This window comes from Pipistrellus hanaki (genome assembly GCF_964339955.1).
Source record: "Pipistrellus hanaki genome assembly, chromosome: 9".
NCBI lineage: Eukaryota > Metazoa > Chordata > Mammalia > Chiroptera > Vespertilionidae > Pipistrellus > Pipistrellus hanaki.
This window is the reverse complement of record NC_140511.1, coordinates 12511637-12530564: the sequence shown is the minus strand read 5'-3', so window position 1 is coordinate 12530564 and position 18928 is coordinate 12511637. Positions and strand designations below refer to the sequence as shown.

Sequence of the window (18928 nt, the reverse complement as noted above, 5' to 3'; positions counted from 1 at the left end):
AAAGCCTCACATGAATAGAATTGGCTAGGTATGGTTATGGCCAGATCAGAATAGCTGATGCTTCTCTCTCCCTTCCCTGTAGCCTAGCTGCAGCTGCAGCTGCCAGACCTGAGAGAGGCTCACTGCTCACAGCACAGAATGTCGGCTTTGAACCATAACTAGAGGCAGGATGCCAGTAATCTGTAGGAGATAGCTGAAATTAAAAGAAGAGTTAATGGAAAAACCTGACTACTTTTTAAAATGTTATTTATTCAATTAAGGGCTCTTAAGCTTATATTTCCAAATATATGAAGCTTAAAAATATATTTAGTCATCTCTAACTAATCCATTTCATTCACCAAATATTCACAAACTAAACTCTGTTTCCTGAAATTTACATACATCAGCTTTCTAGACATAGAAAATTGACTATGATCTCTTCTGTTGCAGTGGCGAAGCCACTCATTTCTTTTTTTTCTTTTAAACCCAGCACTAGTCTCAGTATCAAGCACATAGTACTTAATGAACTCATCTTTACAACCCCCTCATTTTCAGAAGACACTAAGGTTCAGAAACATGTGGCTAGCTCCAGAGGTTTATTTAGAAGTTAGAACTAGGACTAGCACACAGACTTTATTGCAGACTTTTCTTTTAATGTTTAATCCAATTCAAACAAAGATGTGGGGGAAAGCAACAACAAATTTTTAAGTCGTGAATCATGCTGGCTCTTTCATATAGTTACTAGTCTCCCTAAAAGTTAACCAGAAAGATTTACAAATAATCCAATTAGACCTGACCTCTTCAAAGGTAACAATTTTACACGCACCTAATAAAAATCCAAAAGAAAAGATCCTAAATTTTATATCCAAGGACAGTCTATTTAATCTGCATGAATTCAACATCTGCATACCCGTTCTGAAGTATACACAGATTTAATCTTTCTAGCACAAGCATGCGATTGGTGCCAGCAAGGACCTTTATATCCTGTATATCCTCAGGCATGTGAAAGCAACATTCGCCTATACATCTGCACAGTAGATCATGCTCAGTCAATAAAGCTCATACAAGATGTGATAGGGATGCGACTGGAAAGGCACATAGGGGCTGCATCATTATACCAATTCTATACCAAAGGCACTGTGGAATGGTCCAACTGGTAGTTATGACATGCAATGACCACCAGGGACACTCAACGCACAGGCATGGAAACATGGAAATGACTGATGAATCTCAGAGAAAAGGGGAAGAGGGAAGGGTGGGAAGAGATTAACCAAAGATCTTATATGCCTACTAGAGACCCTTGGTCTTTTCTGCAGGGATCAGGTTGAAACTGGCAGTCCAACATCCCCTGAGAGGTCCCAGATTGTGAGAGGGCACAGGCCAGGCCAATGGACCCCACCAGTGCACGAATCTGTGCACATCTGGCCTCTAGTGTTTTTTTTGTTTTTTTTTTAAATATATTTTATTGATATTTTACAGAGAGGAAGAGAGAGGGATAGAGAGTTAGAAACATCGATGAGAGAGAATCATCGATTAGCTGCCTCTTGCACACCCCCTACCGGGGATGTGCCCGCAACCAAGGTACATGCCCTTGACCGGAATCGAACCCGGGACCTTTTAGTCCGCAGGCCAACACTCTATCCACTGAGCCAAACCGGTCTCGGCATGGCCTCTAGTTTTAAGTTTAAAACTGACAGGTCTGTATTTTAGAAAGATTATTTTGACAGCAATTTGAAAGATGATTTAGAAGAGAAACAAAACTGTAGGCAAAGAGATCTTAGGCTGCCTGCTCAAGTGAGAAATGAAGATCCAAACTAAAGGGATGATGGAACAAATTGAAGTGAATATAGATTTAAGTAGTACTGCAACTAGGATCCTGGTTAATAATTAAAAAACCCAAAGAACTAAAATGTAAACTAGAATCTTACTGGTGTTATAAAGTGAGTAAAATCTTCAAAGTTTATTAAAACTCATAATAAAAGGCAAATAAACAACTTTTCTAACATTATCTTCATGCTGTTAGGATAGTAAGCAAAGGCCACAAAATTTGTCCTTTAGATTCTCTGAGTAACCAAGTGTCTAAAGGTATTTTGGCTACAACAAAGCCCCCTTTAATCCCAGAGCCAGCATCCTAATATGTTACCATTGAAAGGGAAAGACAGGAAATGAATCAATAAACCCCAGGCACATGCTTGGCCTGGAAAGACACAGCATATCAAGGAGCAGAAATCTGAAAACAAAGGCTCTGGGTAATTTAATGACCAGGCCGGAAACTTCTGACTGCCGGTTTAATTGTTTGAATAGTGCCCAAATTGTCTGATGAGGTGACCACCCTAAGACTTTTGCACCATTTACTGCCTATGACCACATGGGCAAACATGAGAAATAGTTCTAAGGAATGCAGGAATCTTGAATAATTTTTATTAATCACATCTATGATTCCAAAGAAAAATGTTAGAGTTAAAACTTTATAATATTTACAAACTAGTGTCCCAGTGCATGAATTCATGCACATTGAAAGAAAATTAATTAGAAGAAATATTTTAATATCGCTATTCACCCTTTCTCTATAACAGAAGTGTCAACCAAATTCATAATCAACAATGACAAATCGAAACACAAGCATGCAATTGGTGCCAGCAAGGACCTTTATATCCTGTATAATAAAGAGCTAATATGCTAATTAGACAGGACAGCAGAATGACTGTCCAGTCATCCAGACAACCTTCTGGATGAAGCTGGGGCAGCTGCGAGGGCCTACCCCTGTATGAATTTCATGCATCAGGCCTCTAGTATATAGATAAACTTGCTTAATTAGACCTGCTTTCTGATTTAGCTGAACTTTTGCCAGCCCAGTGAAGCACCCAACTTCTCTTTCAGGTAATTGTTAGCAACACAACAGTGAATATCAACCCAAAGCAGATTATTATTGTACATCACGCAAGGAGAAACAAAGGGTAAAATATTTAACTGCAGCAGTGTTTGACTATATTCTGTGCAGTGAGAAAACCTGGTAATTTTCAAGGTTCACCATTTCTTACTTCTTTTCAGTTGGGTTAAATTTTTAAGCTTTCTAACTCTCCATTTTCTGGCTAATGATAAGAAACTAGGATCCAGTGAGTCTCCTATCTACCTACTCCAGGATTTCTGTGAGGATCAAATGAGATGAGGCAGAGGAAAATGCTTCACAGACATTTGGTTACAGTGTAAAATGTTTCCACCTGGCTATAAAGCAAGTTGTTTTCCTGGGCTGAAGAAACTCCAAGGAAGCTTGTCGCTGGGGAGAGGAAGCCGGGCATTGCTTTGTGACATTATTACCCAGATGGACACACACACACACACACACACACACACACACACATATATATATATATACACATATATGTGTGTATATATATATATATATATATATATATATATATATATATGACCTAAGGATATTTTTAGCAAATTCATTTGCCATGACATGTTAATACCCTTCAGAGATGAGCACCAATGGCTACATAAGAATTAGGAAACAAAAATTATTCAGATTAAATATATATGCCCTTATTTACCTTTATACGAGGGAGGTATGGAATTGGAAGAATGTAAGTGTAGGCAGGTAACTACCAGTAAGTACTCAAAAACTGCTCAGTATACTAGAGTAAGCCATTTTTCTCCCTTGATTTAGCTAGCATTTCCTCTCTCATGTTTATCTTCAGAAGTATAAACCAACAGAAAAATTCTTTCAAAATCTGAACAAAGAAGTAACTCAGACTACTTAACCTGGCAGTGTTCTCCTGTTGGCTTCACTAAGTAAATAAGGGACATGAAGCCAAAGTAGACCTTTACGTCATTCATTCAACAGGTGTTTATAAAAAGCTGTGTATTATGCTTAGTCTTCAGGAGAAATTTACAATCTAATAGAAATAAAAAGATACAAAGACTTTAAATGACAATGAAAGGCAATAAGGTAGATAAATTATAAAATGAGTTGTGCAGCCTGGCCCATGTGGCTCAGTGGTTGAGGCACAGTAGATGAATTCGTGTATAGGTGGGGTCTCTCAGCTTGGCCCACTAGGGCTGTCTTGCCCAGTCCCGATCAGGGCCGACCAGGGGAGGGACCATGGGAGGTTTGCCAGCCATGGGAGATTGGCTATGTGAACTCACTGACCACCAGGGGGCAGCTCCTGCATTGAGAGTCTGCCCCTTGGTGGTCAGTGCACATCATAGCAACAGATTATAATGGTTGCTTAGGCATATATATATATATATATATATATATATATATATAGTGCCTGGTACCAGAAATAATGCCTATTCCTACTGGCCAAGCTTAAAAAAAAAAACCCAAACCCAGAATTTATGGGGTGTCATAGTGGGAAATGATTAGACCTAGACAGACGACTGCTCCAATCATAAAAGGAAGACCCAAAATGGATCAAACTTTTCAAATAAGTTAACTACATATCAGAACAAACATAAGATGACTTATAGAAATATAAAAATATGTGGCATCCAATAAGATAAAATTGACAAAGTCAGCCATCCAACCAAAGACTAGCAGGCATGTAAAAAAGCAGGAAAATATAACCAAAATTGAGGAGCTATATCAACCATTCAAATCCGATCCAAAAGTGAAAGATGCCAGAATCAGGGACATGGACATTAAACGTTATTAAAAATATACTCTATTGATTCAAAAGCTAACTAAAGATATAGAAGATGCAAAAAAAAAAAAAAAAAAAAAAAAAAGAAGCTCTAATCAAGTTTATAGAGCCCCAAATGACAATGTCTGAGATAAAGAATTAACTGGATGAGACTAATGGCAATTAGACATTGCAGAAGATTAGTAAACTTAAAGAAACAGAAATAGCAACTATACAAAATGAAATACAGAGAGAAATAGGAATTTTTAAAATGGAAAAGCACATTGAGCTGTGGGAGGATTTCAAGCAGCCTAAGATATGTATAATAAGAGCCTATGAAGAAAAGGAGAGAATGACCCAGGAAAATTAGTTAAAAAATAATGACTGAAATTTTTCTGAATGATGGAAACTATATTCACAAATCCAAGAAGTTCAGTGAACACCTAACATAAGAATCATGAAGAAAACCACACAAAGGCATATCATAATCAAGTTACTGAAACCAATGATATTGAAAATCTTAAAAGCAGCCAGAGAAAAAAGGCACATTAAATACAGAGGCATAAAGAAAAAGATGACAGCAGATTTCTTGTCAGAAATAATGCAAATGAGAAGAAAATGAAGCACTGTCTTTAAAGTACTGAAGGAAAAAAGTCAACCTACAAAAACCACTCAGTACAAATACCTTTCAAAAACAGACAAAATAAGATTATTTATTTATTTTATTTTATGTTGTTGTTGTTAATCCTCATCCGAGGCTATTTTTCCATTGATTTTTAGGGAGAGTAGAAGAGAGAGGGAAAGACAGAGAGAAACATCAATGTGAGAGAAACAAGCCCCAACGGGGACAGAGCCTACAACCAAGATATGTGCCCTTGACCAGAATAAAACTTGAGACCTTTTGGTCCACAGGCTGATGTTCTTTCCACTGAGCCAAACCAGCTAAGGCTAAGATTATTTTAGACATATGAAAGCTGAAAGATTTAATCATCAACAGATCTGCACCACAAGAAATGGTAAAGAAAATCCTTCAGGCAAAAGAAAAATGACACCAGATGAAAATAATGTATCTACACAAAGAAATAAAAGTGAAAGCATGTATTTACATATAGGGGTGTGACAATGATATCTCCACTGCTAAATATTTAAAAATTTGAAATGTCTTTAAAACTAATTAACTTTTTAGACAAAAATAACACTATCCTATATAATAAAAGGCTAATATGCAAATAGACCAAACGGTGGAATGACTGGTTGCTATGATGTGCACTGACCACTAGGGGGGCAGACGTCCAATGCAGGAGCTGCCCCCTAATGGTCAGTGCGCTCTCACAGGGGGAACACCACTCAGCCAGAAGCCGGGTTCCTGGTTGGTGAGCACAGCAGTAGTGGCAGGAGCCTCTCCCGCCTCCATGGCAGCACTAAGGATGCCCAACTGACAGCTTAAGCCTGCTCCCTGTCAGTCAGACATCCCCCAAGGGCTCCTGGACTGTGAGAGGGCACAGGCCGGGCTGAGGGAACCCTTCCCCCCTACCGAGTGCATGAATTCGTGCACCAGCCTCTAGTGTTTTATAAAATAGGTGTAAGAAAAATGTATAATAAGAACATAAAACTAAAAAGGCAAAACGGAAGTATATTATTGTAAGTTTCTTATACTGTATGTTAAGTGCTGAATATTACTTAAACGTAGACTGTAAGTTAAAAACCTGTATATGGATGTTCATTGCAATTAATGTGTAATAGCCAAAAACTGAAACCAATCCAAATGTCTATCAACACAGGAATGGATAAACAAATTAGAGTAAATTCATATAATAGGATCTATCAACAATATAAAGAAATGTTGATTCGTTCAACAAAATGGATGAATCTTAAAATAATTATACCAAGAGAAATGAACCAAAGAGCACACACTGTATGATTACATTTATATAAACTCCAGAAAACACAAACTAATCTACAGATCAATGGTGGTGATGTGGGCCAAGACAGATTACAAAGCACACAAACTTTTAAGAGTGATCAATATCTTGATTGTGGTGATGATTTCTTTCACATATGTAAAACTTATTAAATTGTACACATTAAAATATGTGTAATTTATTTACATAAACTATTCTTCAATAAAGCTGTTTAAAAAACAATTTTGGACTTAAATTTAGGTTAAAAACAAAAATATTTAGACTACCTACAGTGCTCTGGCTCCACAGAGTAAAAATAAAATAGATGAAAACTAGAACTAATAAAATATTTATAATTTTTAAGGGTTAAGTTGTATCATAGAAATAAACTACTCAAATACTTTCTTATTAAAGACTAGAGGCCTGGTGCACAAAATTCGACATGGGTAGGGGTTCTAGGCTTGGCCAGTGATCAGGGCCAATTAGGGCCTCTGGCTCCTGGCCAGGGCCTTCCTTTCCTGTCTGCTAACTGCTGGCCAGGGCCTCCCTTCCTTGGCTGGCAGCCAGGGCCTGCCTTCATTCCATGCTGCCCCTGGTGGTCAGCGCATGTCATAGTGAGTAATAGACCTGCTGGTCTCCTAGTAGAACTCCGGAGGGAACACTTCTACATTAGCCTTTTATATTCTATGTAATCTACACTAACAAAAGCCTAGGTGGCCCTTGTGTGTGAAGTCATCACAAGATGGCCACCACAAGATGGCTGCGTGCACAGCAGAGGTGGTGCCTGGTGGCCGCTCTGCAGAGAGGCCTGGGGGTCCTGCGGCTCCACACAGCATGGAGGCGGTCAGCCCTGGGGTATCCATTGCATCATGCAAAGGAGGAAACGGGTCATGGCAGGGAAGGGCAGTTGTGGGCAATCAGGCTGGCAGGGGAGGGTGGGCGATCGGGCTGGCAGGGGAGGGCAGTAGGAGTCAATCAGGCTGCTTAGGGGGCAATCAGACTGGCAGACAGAAGCAGTTAGGGGCAATCAGGCAGGCAGGTGAGCAGTTAGGAGCCAGCAGTCCCCAGTTGTGAAAGGGATGTCCGACTGCCGGTTTAGGCCTGATCCAGTAGGATCGGACATCCCCCAAAGGGTCCCAGATTGAAGAAGAGGGTGCAGGCTGGGTTGAGGGACACCTCCCCCTCCTCCCCGGCACAAATTTCATGCACTAGCCACTAGTCTATAATAACAAAAGTGTAATGTGCTAATTCAACCAGACATTCTTCTGGATGAAGCCAAGGCTGCGAGGGAAGCCCAGGTCCCGGGTGCCAGAGGGAAGCTGGTGCTGGCAGCCGGGGGAAGGAAGGTCTACTCTTGCATGAATTTCATGCCTCGGGCCTCTAGTATATAATAAAAGCCTAATATGCAAATTGTCCCCTTGGCAGTCATTTGACAAGGAGATTGGGAGTTGGACTGCTTGCTCTGATGTGCAATAATCACCAGGGGGTGGCGTGGAACATGGCGGGTGTCGGCAACGCATTGCTGACAGCAGGCGGCAGTAGAGGTGCTGCTGGCCCCAATGGGTTCTGACGAGAGTAGGACCACAGCAGGATGGTGGAGCTGGTGAGCATGTGGCGCCAGGCCACGGTGGGTGTGAGTGGGGGCCTGATCACCCGCCCAATCACCCCTCAGATGGTGACCAGTGGCGGCGATGGGGGGCGGGACCGCTGCCTGGCTCCCAGGTGCTGAGGGAGCCAGGTGGGGTGCTTGGCCCTGATCAACTGCCCCTTAGGCAGGACGGCGGAGCAGGTGAGGAGGTGGCACCAGGCCATGGTGGGGTGCCAGTCAGGGCTGCCAGGCTGGAGGTGTGAGCTAGGGCCCCATCCCTGCAGACCACCCTGAGGGATCCCACCCATGTATAAATTCAGGCACCGGGCCTCTAGTATATAGATAAAAGATATCTCAGAAAATTAGTGACTTGCCCAAGGTTTTACAGCTTCAGATAAGGGCTTAATAAAATGTTTAAGATCCACAATGGCAGAGATTGTGTTATTTAAGCCACCACTGTATGCTTTTTATCTAGTACAGTGCCTGGGACATGGTAAGAGCTCAATAAATATTTGTTAAAAAGAGGGTAACAATGAAGATAAAAGGAAAGGAAATCTCCCTTGCAATATGACTGAAAGTGTCTCCCTATCTTCAAGTTTCTAATCTCTTTAACACAGATGAGAAAATTAAGCAGTTATCTTTAATATCATAAGTAGAAGAGAAAGAATTATATTCCATATTTTTAGCTTACTGGATATTTTATTATATTTGACGGTTAAAATTTCTAATTCATGTTACCAACTCTTGAACAGGCAGAAGAATAGGAAATACTCCATTTATGAAATTAATGAAATTTTTAAGTTTTAATCCTCACCTGAGGATATGTTTTTATTGATTTTAGACAGAGAGGGAGGGAGGGAAGAAGGAAAGAGGGAGAGTTAGGGAAATATTGATGTAATAGAGAAACAATAATTGGCTGCCTCCCCTACACCCCCCGACAGAGGATTGAACCCACAACCTATGTATGTGCCCAGACTGGGAATCGAACCCCCAACTTTTATTTTGGTGTTTGTGGTGACGTTCCAACAACATGAGCCACCAAAAGGCCAGGGCGACATTTTCAAATTTTGAAAAATTAAGGAAACGTGCTTACCAAAAATTTCTCCATTTTTGGCATATTCTGTCACAAGGTACAGCATGTTTTTGGTCTCCATTACCTATCGATAAATAATTCCATATTAGTTTGATAGGAAAGAACTGCAGTTTGCCACAACATTTGATAGAGTTATTTAAAACTACTAATAACAGTGTCAAAGTTATGAACAATTCAGAAGCTGGCAAAGTACAAGACACAATATCCTGATGCTAACACCTTCGTGAAAAATTTGATCCCTGCTCTTCCAAGTGTCACCTCGGACCAGCAGCAGCAGCACTGAAATAAATGTAGGCTCTCAGGTCCCACCCAGACCTACTGACACAGAATTTACCTTTTAACAAAATCCCCAGGTGGTTATTAGGCACATTCAAGTTTGAAAAATGCTAATATAGGTAACTGTAGTTTTGAAGTTCAGTTTTTTTTTTTTACCATCTCCTCACTGACTTTTCTAGCCCTGGGTGATATGGGAGATTCTGATCAAGGAAAGGAGACTAAAATACAGCTCCGTTTATCTGGCACAATGCAATATTCCTCCTACTTTACATTAATACTGTAACATAGTAGTATTATTTTAAAACATTTTTCAAACGTTTCTTCATAACTCCACCACTACACACACTTTTATTTAAATTAGTTTTCCTAGGTCCAGAAAAGAAGCCTGTCATTGCCATAAACTTGATTTTTCAAACTATACTGAACCGAAAAGAAATGAATTTACAGATTCTAAATTGATTGAGTTTTAGATTGCCTCTCTGTAACACTCGATCATTTTATATACTGGCACATACTAATAGCATGAAATTGAACCGCTATCTACTAAAAAGCTGAAGCAAATTTGCTCTAACTTGTAGGTATAGGATTACTCCCTGTTAGATCAGAAAACTAAGAGCCACCTACAATTTGGGTCTAAACAGCAAATCAATTTACCTGATCATTTAGTTCAAATAAACATAAAATTATCATATGAAGCTTCATGTTTTAACCTCAGTTTGGCTTATGATTCATCAGAGACTTCTAAGAATGTGATTATTTTCTTATAAGTATCCTCTTCAATTTCTTTTAAAAAAAAGTGTAAAGAGGCATGGCTGCGTGGCTCAGAGGTTGAGCATCAATCTATGAACCAGGAGGTCACGGTTCAATTCCCAGTCAGGGCATATACCTGTGATGCAGGCTGGATCCCCAGTGGGGGGCGTGCAGGAGGCAGGCCATCAATGATTCTCCCTCATCACTGATGTTTCTGTCTCTCACTACCTTTCCCTTCTCTGAAACCAATAAAAAGTATATTTACAAAATAAAAAAAATTAAAGTGTAAAGGGAGAAATATTCTGATATACTCTACATTTGACCTAAGAGGGCCTCTATGGTTTTAGAACATCAGGAATTGTTTTGAGTGGCACACCACAGTCTTTCATTTTTAGGTAATGATAATGCTAATGGTCCTACACCTCTTTAACTGCAAATTTCTATCAATAAAAAGTTGTTTAGCTAAATATATACATGTATATTTGCATTACCTATGCATACGTAAAATATGTATCTGTATTTTGAATATATACATAAAGAGATACAAATTACATACAAGTGCCACTGTCTAAATACAATAGGTCCATATAGTCAAGTATATTGTAACATGTTAATTTAAAACTAATTTTCCAATATAAATATTCCACATCTTAATGAATTAAATTATTACAAGTATTTGGTATTACATTACCATTCCTAAAGATGAAATACTCTTTAAAAATATGAGAAAAATCTTCCTTTTAACAAACATGGTTTATACTTAAAATGGGTGCAGTTTCTACAAAAATTATATCTTAATAAAGTTGTTTTTTTTAAAAATGGCTCTGTTACTTTATCTAATATAACAACCCAAACAAAATATAAGATTTGGTTCTAGGTATTACCAAATATGTCACTAAGTAATATACCATTTTGGGCCTTTGTATTTTATAAAACAATAACAATATATTTTTTAAATAAGCAAAATTCCCATGTCCTAATTAATAATACCACCACCAAAACTCAGCAGGTTTAAGATGGTATCACAAATGCACAACTGTAAGCTTTTAATTAAAAATTTTTTTTAATTTATTTTTATTGATATTAGAGAGGGAGAGAGAGATATATAGAAACACCAATGATGAGAATCATTGATCAGTTGCCTCCTGCACACCCCTACTGGGTATTGAGCCCAAAACCCGGATATGTGCCCTGAAAGGGAATTGAACCATGACCTCCTAATGCATATGCCGATGCTCAACCACGAGCCACACTGGCCAGGCAAGCTTTTTAAATAAATAATTACAGTCTGAGAGACAAGTTAAAATTAAGCTATGAGTGTTTACTTTCCTAATTTTTTATTTGAATACAGAAAGATGGTTGTACTCAGCTTAGTAAAAATATGACATCATCCTTTTTTTTTAATACGTTGAAAAAACTATCACAAAAGAGAAAAACAATTATACAAAATAGAGAACTGAATGTGAGAAGCATGGAGAGTTGTAAGGCTAAGTCATACCTGATAAAGTTTGATTATGTGAGGATGGTCTAGCATTTTCATTATTTGTACTTCTCGGTAGATTTTCTCAAGGTTCACTGCATCCAGCTGAGATTTATCTATAATTTTTATCGCCACCTGCATCCCATATACAAATAAATGCAATTAGTATAGAATGGTTAACATTTTCCAGTTAGAATCTTTTTAATAAATGACATCTGAGACTTCGCCTGTTCATTCCTATTACAATGCTAATAGCTAGATTAAGTTCAATGCTCATTTATTCATTCAACAAATAGTTCTTAAACATCTAGGTACTATGTGTTAGACACTGGTAGAATTTGTTTGGTAGTGTCTTCAATGTGCAATGAAGAATAACCCTACAAAGTTACTTTAATAAAACATATTTCTCTTTCAATACAAATGTAATACCTTTGTACTCCATTTATAAATTAAATAAAATCTCAGCAGTTTCAACTAGTTATTATTCCACCACTTATTAAGTACCTATAAATAAATGATTAGCCAAGTAGAGGACAGTTTCTATTGTACTAAAATAATAGAAAAAAGGCTAAGTGACCGACTGGCCAGTACATATGATGCACACTAGCAATTTAAAAATAAACATTGACTCGCACATGCGTGATACATATAAAGCTCTCGCTGGCGCCAATCGCGCGTGCTGCTTTGTCTTGAGTTGGAAGAGCATGTGATGTTAAAGTAGTAAATACTTCATCACAAGGGAAATTAGTCAAGCTCTCTGAAAGTATATTTACTCTTAATGTGGTATACAGGGAAATATTTGAATAAGTTAATCAACTTATCAGTCATTGTTTTTATCAGTTGTTTTTGTATCATGGTTTTGTTGTCTTATATCATGTCTTTGTTTTTATATCCTGTTGTTTATTTATTAATCAATTTATATATTATTTTCATATACATTTTACTAATTTTCTTTCATCTCTGAGACTTCTATGTTAGAGAAAGGGCAAATAGTGATATTAAAATATTTCTTCAAATTAATTTCCTTTTAACGTGCAGGAATCCATGCACCGGGCCACTAGTTTTTCTAGGAAAGCCAAGTGATAGGTTCAAAAGCTAAATATAAATTATCAAAATTCATCTCCATGAAGCTACTCAATGGATTAAATTTTTTTAAATATATTTTTATTGATTTCAAAGAAGAGAGAGGGAGAGATAGAAACATCAATGATAAGAGAGAATCACCGATTGGCTGCCTCGTGCATGCCTCCCACTGGAGACTGAGCCCGCAACCCTGGGCAGGTGGTCCTGACCAGAATCGAACCTGGGACTCTCCCCCTCCACCACCACCCGGGTCCACAGGCCAACACTCCATCCACCAAGCCAAACCAGCCAGGGCTGGATTAAATTTTGTTCTAAAAATCAAAGTGCAAAAACTCAAATGTTAGTACTTATACTAAATTTTTACTTCATAAAGGAATTGGATTTTTTAAAATGTGGCCTCTTCCTATTATAACTAGATAGGAAACCAAACCCTTCCAAGGTTAATAATTTGAAGGAGATGCAGTTGAAGGTGAACTATCGATAGGTAATCAGAAATCAACAATCATGTACCTATTTTTCATGCAACAGCAAAAAAACCCCCCCAATTTTTAAAAATTAGTATGTATTTGGTAGGAAATAAGCCATTCTGACTTAAATAAAATTTTCAGTTAATTAGACACCACCCAAATTGAATTATAATAAGTCCTGAAGAAACTATAAAAAGTACTTCTATCCTATGTATGTATTCTGAACATAATTCAGTTTTATGTTGTTTCAGGGAAATGTTTAAAAATATACTGTATGTGCAGAATAGTTTAAGACTCTTAAAAGATATCTAATAGGACTCAGATTGTCAATTCCCTCAGACTCTTGTTGATACAATTTTTTTTTTCCTTCTTTCCTTATAGCTACTCTGTCCTTTGTCTCTCTACTGTAAGGTTTATTTTTTACCTTTGTCTATTTCTAATTTTCTGTCACAGCTTGTTTCCTGATTTGAGTTAATTGTAATCCAAAGAAGAACTCAAGTTCCCATGGGAAATCAGATTACTAAACATATTCATAAAACTAAATTTTTGCCTAAGAAGAAAGGGGGTAGAGCTTCTTTGCTAGGCAGTTTTGCGATAGCTATTTTGATGTTTGTTAGTATTATGCTTCTGTAATCAAAATATTCTATAAAGTAGAAAGTGCTAAACTTTGCTAGAAATGAGACTATAGGCACAGTTATTATCATTTACTTTGGGTAAAAGCTGACAGATAAAAAGATAACTCTATACTTGAATATTTTCAATATTCTTTAGGAAGGTAACAATATTCTTTAGGAAGGTAACAAGGTAATATTTTGTCTCCCCATGTTAGCTGTCCCTTTATATTTGCTTCTATGTGTTAGATAGAACTGTTCTGCCTCCCATTCTTTGTGAGCTGGCCGAATGTACAAAGTATCTTAAGGGGCCCAGTAGTGCAGGTTCTTTGTTCAGCTGAGCTGGATGCTCTATGAGTGCCCCTTGTGTGCATTATTTGGGTTCTTCTTTTGTAATTGGGACTTGACTGTTGACGCCCCGTTTGTGGGAGGGATCTCCCCTCTGACTTGTTACCAGTGAAGTTCAACCCAAATTTCTTCCTGCCATCTGTCCAGTGGTTGGAGACTTCTTACCCCAGAGGCTGGGTCTGCCTTGAGTTTCACGTCTTGATTGTCCCTGCTCTGAGCTATACTTCCTCACAGAACTCACAGAACTAGTGCTTGCAGCCCTGGTGGCTTTTGCCTCACTGAGCAGTCTGGGTTGGGTCTGCTGTGGAGACCCAAACTGCTGTTTCTGACTAATTAGATATGTATGCATTGTTTTAAAAATAACCTCCAATGAATGTATTGGAGATTGAAAAATATTCTTTCTGCAAGTGTTCAAAAAGAAAGTTTCCTATACATCTTTGGAGGCCATATTGGATAAGCTAAGATGATTACTAGAATGATTACTAAATCCCATGTAAAGCAACAACACTGAATATTGTAACCTCAGAAATAGGAAAATGTGAATTAAAAACAACAAAATACTGCCCTGGCTTGTGTAGCTCAGTTGATTGACCGACATACCATGTACGAGAAGGTCTCCAGTTTGATTCCCAATCAGGCATCAAAACAAAAACAATAAAGCCAACAAAATACCTAATATATCACTTATATCTCAAAAGATAGCTTTTTCACTTGCTATATTTACAAAGATTAAAATGTAAACAACCTTGTGAGCAAAGATTCAAAGAGATGGCCACTTTTATATGTGGCTGCTAATAACACAAAATAGGTTATAACTTCTCTACAAGGTAATTTGACAATATCAAGAACTTTAAAAATCATCCATCCCATTTAGCCTAAGGATTCTACTTCTAAGAAATTGTTTGAAATGACAACTTATAACATTAAAAAAAATAGAAACAGTAACTGGGAAATAATTATATTATGACTATTAATATTAACTATTTAAATGGTTCCTTTTAGGAACACTGCCAAACTCCTTCTATGAAGCCAGCATCACCCTAATACCAAAACCCAATAAAGACAACTCAATGAAAGAGAATTACAGGCCAATATCCCTCATGAACATAGATGCCAAAATCCTCAACAAAATTCTAGCAAATCGGCTCCAGCAGAGCATCACAAAGATCATACACCATGACCAAGTAGGATTTATTCCAGGAATGCAAGGTTGGTACAATATCCGCAAATCAATAAACGTGATACATCACATAAACAAGTTGAAAGATAAAAATCATATAGTCATATCAATTGATGCAGAAAAAGCATTTGATAAAATCCAACACCCTTTCCTGATAAAAACTCTTATCAAGGTGGGAGTACAAGGATCATACCTCAACGTAATAAAAGCTATATATGATAAACCCACAGCCAACATCATACTCAATGGGCAAAAACTAAAACCATTCCCTCTAAGAACAGGAACAAGACAGGGATGCCCACTATCACCACTCCTCTTTGACATAGTACTGGAAGTACTAGCCATTGCAATTAGACAAGAAGAGGAAATAAAAGGCATCCAAATTGGAAAAGAAGAAGTAAAGTTATCCTTATTTGCAGACGACATGATATTGTATATAAAAAACCCAAAAGACTCCATTAAAAAACTAATTGGCTTAATAAATGAATTTGGCAATGTAGCAGGATACAAAATTAACACCAAGAAATCTATGGCATTTCTATACACCAACAGTGAGTTTATAGAAACAGAGACTAAAAAAGCAATTCCATTTACGATCGCACCAAAAAAATTAAGATACCTAGGAATAAACTTAACTAAGGAAGTAAAGGACCTATACGTGGAAAACTACACGACACTGAAAAAAGAAATAGAGGAAGATGTAAACAGATGGAAGAACATACCATGTTCATGGATTGGTAGAATCAACATCATCAAAATGTCCATACTTCCTAAAGCAATCTATAAGTTCAATGCACTCCCCATTAAAATACCAACGGCATATTTCACTGACCTAGAAAGAACTCTCCAAAAGTTCATTTGGAACAATAAAAGACCCCGAATAGCCACAGCAATCCTGAGAAAGAAGAGTAAAGTAGGAGGTATCTCAATACCAGACTTCAAACTGTATTACAAAGCCACTGTTCTCAAAACAGCCTGGTACTGGCACAAAAACAGACATATAGATCAATGGAATCGAATCGAGAACCCAGATATCAACCCAAATCACTATGCTCAATTAATATTTGACAAAGGAGGCACTAATATACAATGGAGTCAAGACAGTCTCTTCAATAAATGGTGTTGGGAAAATTGGACAGATACATGCAAAAGAATGAAACTAGATCACCAACTTACACCATACACAAAAATAAACTCAAAATGGATACAGGACTTAAACATCAGATGGGAAACCATAAAAATACTTGAAGCATCCACAGGCAACAAAATCTCAGACGTATGCCAAAAAAACTTCTTCACTGATACTACCCCTAGTGCAATGGAAGCTAAAGAGAAAATAAACAAATGGGACTACATCAAAATAAAAAGCTTTTTTACAGCAAAAGAAACCATCAACAAAACAACAAGAAAGCCCACTGTGTGGGAGAACATATTTGCAAATGTTACCACTGATAAAGGTTTAATCTCCAACATCTACAAACAGCTTATACAACTAAATAAAAGGAAGATGAATGATCCAATTAAAAAATGGGCAATGGACCTAAATAGAATATTTTCAAAAGAAGACAGAAGGAAGGCCAAAAAGCACATGAAAACATGCTCAAAGTCACTAATTATCCGAGAGATGCAAATCAAAACAACAATGCGGTACCATCTCACACCAGTCAGAATGGCCAACATCAACAAATCAACAAACGACAAGTGTTGGCGAGGTTGCGGAGAAAAAGGAACCCTCGTGCACTGCTGGTGGGAATGTAGACTGGTGCAACCACTGTGGAGAACAGTGTGGAGTTTCCTCAAAAAACTGAAAATGGAACTCCCATTTGACCCAGTAATCCCACTTCTAGGAATATATCCCAAGAAACTAGAAACACCAATCAGAAAGGATATATGCACCCCTATGTTCATAGCAGCACAGTCTACAATAGCCAGAATTTGGAAACAGCCTAAGTGTCCGTCAGCAGATGATTGGATCAAAAAACTATGGTACATCTACACAATGGAATACTATGCTGCCATAAAAAAGAAGGATTTCTCATCATTTGCAGCATCCTGGATGGAATTGGAGAACATCATGCTGAGTGAAATAAGCCAATCAATGAAAGAGAAACACCACATGACCTCACTCATTTGTGGATAATAAAGAACATTATAAACTGATGAACCATAAGATAGATATAGAGACTGTATATCAACAAGTAGACTGTCAAGTTACAGCGGGGACGGGAGGAAGATCTGGGGGAGATAATAGATCAACCGAAGGACTTGTATACATGCATATAAGTGCAACCAATGGACACAAAACTCTGGGGAGGGAGGGGATGTGTGGGAGGGAGGGAGGGGGTCAAAAAAAAATCAATAAAATATATTAAAAAAAAAAAAAAAAAAAAGACTCCTGTATTTCAGTTTCTCCTGTATCTCTTAAATTTACAATAAAAATTTGATGTTTCTTAAAAAAAATAAATAAATAAATAAATAAATAAATGGTTCCTTTTAATAATATGGAGAAATGCTTAGACTAAACCATTAAATTAAAAATCAGGCAATCAGTGCAGTATGAACACAGAGAAAAAGACCAGGAAAAACTAGATATAAATATTATAAAATATTGCCGAGACCGGTTTGGCTCAATGGATAGAGCGTCGGCTTGGGAACTGAAGGGTCCCGGGTTCGATTCCAGTCAAGGGCATGTACCTTGGTTGCGGGCATATCCCCAGTAGGGGGTGTGCAAGAGGCAGCTGATCGATGACTCTCTCTCATCGATATTTCTCTCTATCTCTCTCCCTTCCTCTCTGTACAAAATCAATAAAATATATTTAAAAAATATTATAAAATATTATCAGTAGGTGAAAAAAAATCACAGATTATTTTATTTTGCCCATTATACTTTCCTGTGTAATTTCTCTTTGATTAAAATGAATACTTTTCTAATAAGAAAGAAGAAAAAGAAAATGGAGTTATACTTATCAAATATGCTACCTTCTCTGTGAAATATTAGTCATTTTAATTTTTAAATTCTTTATGAAATGGGTATATTTTAGGACTTAAATGTTAGTTAAGACTATATATAGAAATGTTTCCAATAATCTTAAGTAAAAAAAAAATACACACAAATATAACAACTACTGTGTTTCCCCGAAAATAAAACATCCTCCGAAAATAAGACCTACTTACAGGTTTCCTTCTGAGTGAAATATAAGGCATCCCCCTGAAAATAAGGCCCCCCTAGGCTGTCTCAGAATGAAAATTAATTTACCGTAAACGCTGCCCCGACTGGCGTCTAGCAACCAGTGACATTAAGCGGAGTCCTGACATCACTGCTGTGTGGAGGCAGAGCAGAGGTCGGAGTGAGTGGTGAGCGCGCAGGAGAGAGGAGGAGACTTTTGCAGATGCGTGTAGAAGAACAGGAGGATTAGAGCAGACAGGACGCAGCGAAGGTGGTGAGTGCTGGTCTGTCCCTGGTGACACTACCTGATGCTTGCGGCCGCCCTCATGATGACTAAAGGTTCTCAGTCAGTGGCAGACCCTGCTCCAGCCCAGA

General features: G+C 37.8%; 1 protein-coding gene across 3 annotated transcripts in view; it reads right to left on the bottom strand.

Moving 5' to 3' along the window:
* Window positions 1-18928, bottom strand: part of SIK2 (salt inducible kinase 2) — a 113809-nt gene that overhangs the window by 85019 nt on the left and 9862 nt on the right. For all 3 annotated transcript variants that reach the window (XM_084893875.1, XM_084893876.1, XM_084893877.1), the window contains exons 2-3: window positions 11717-11833; window positions 9193-9256 (exon numbers count right to left, since the gene is read on the bottom strand). In XM_084893875.1, the coding sequence (XP_084750001.1) occupies window positions 9193-9256; window positions 11717-11833 (181 nt within the window). The remainder of the gene's footprint in view (window positions 1-9192; window positions 9257-11716; window positions 11834-18928) is intronic.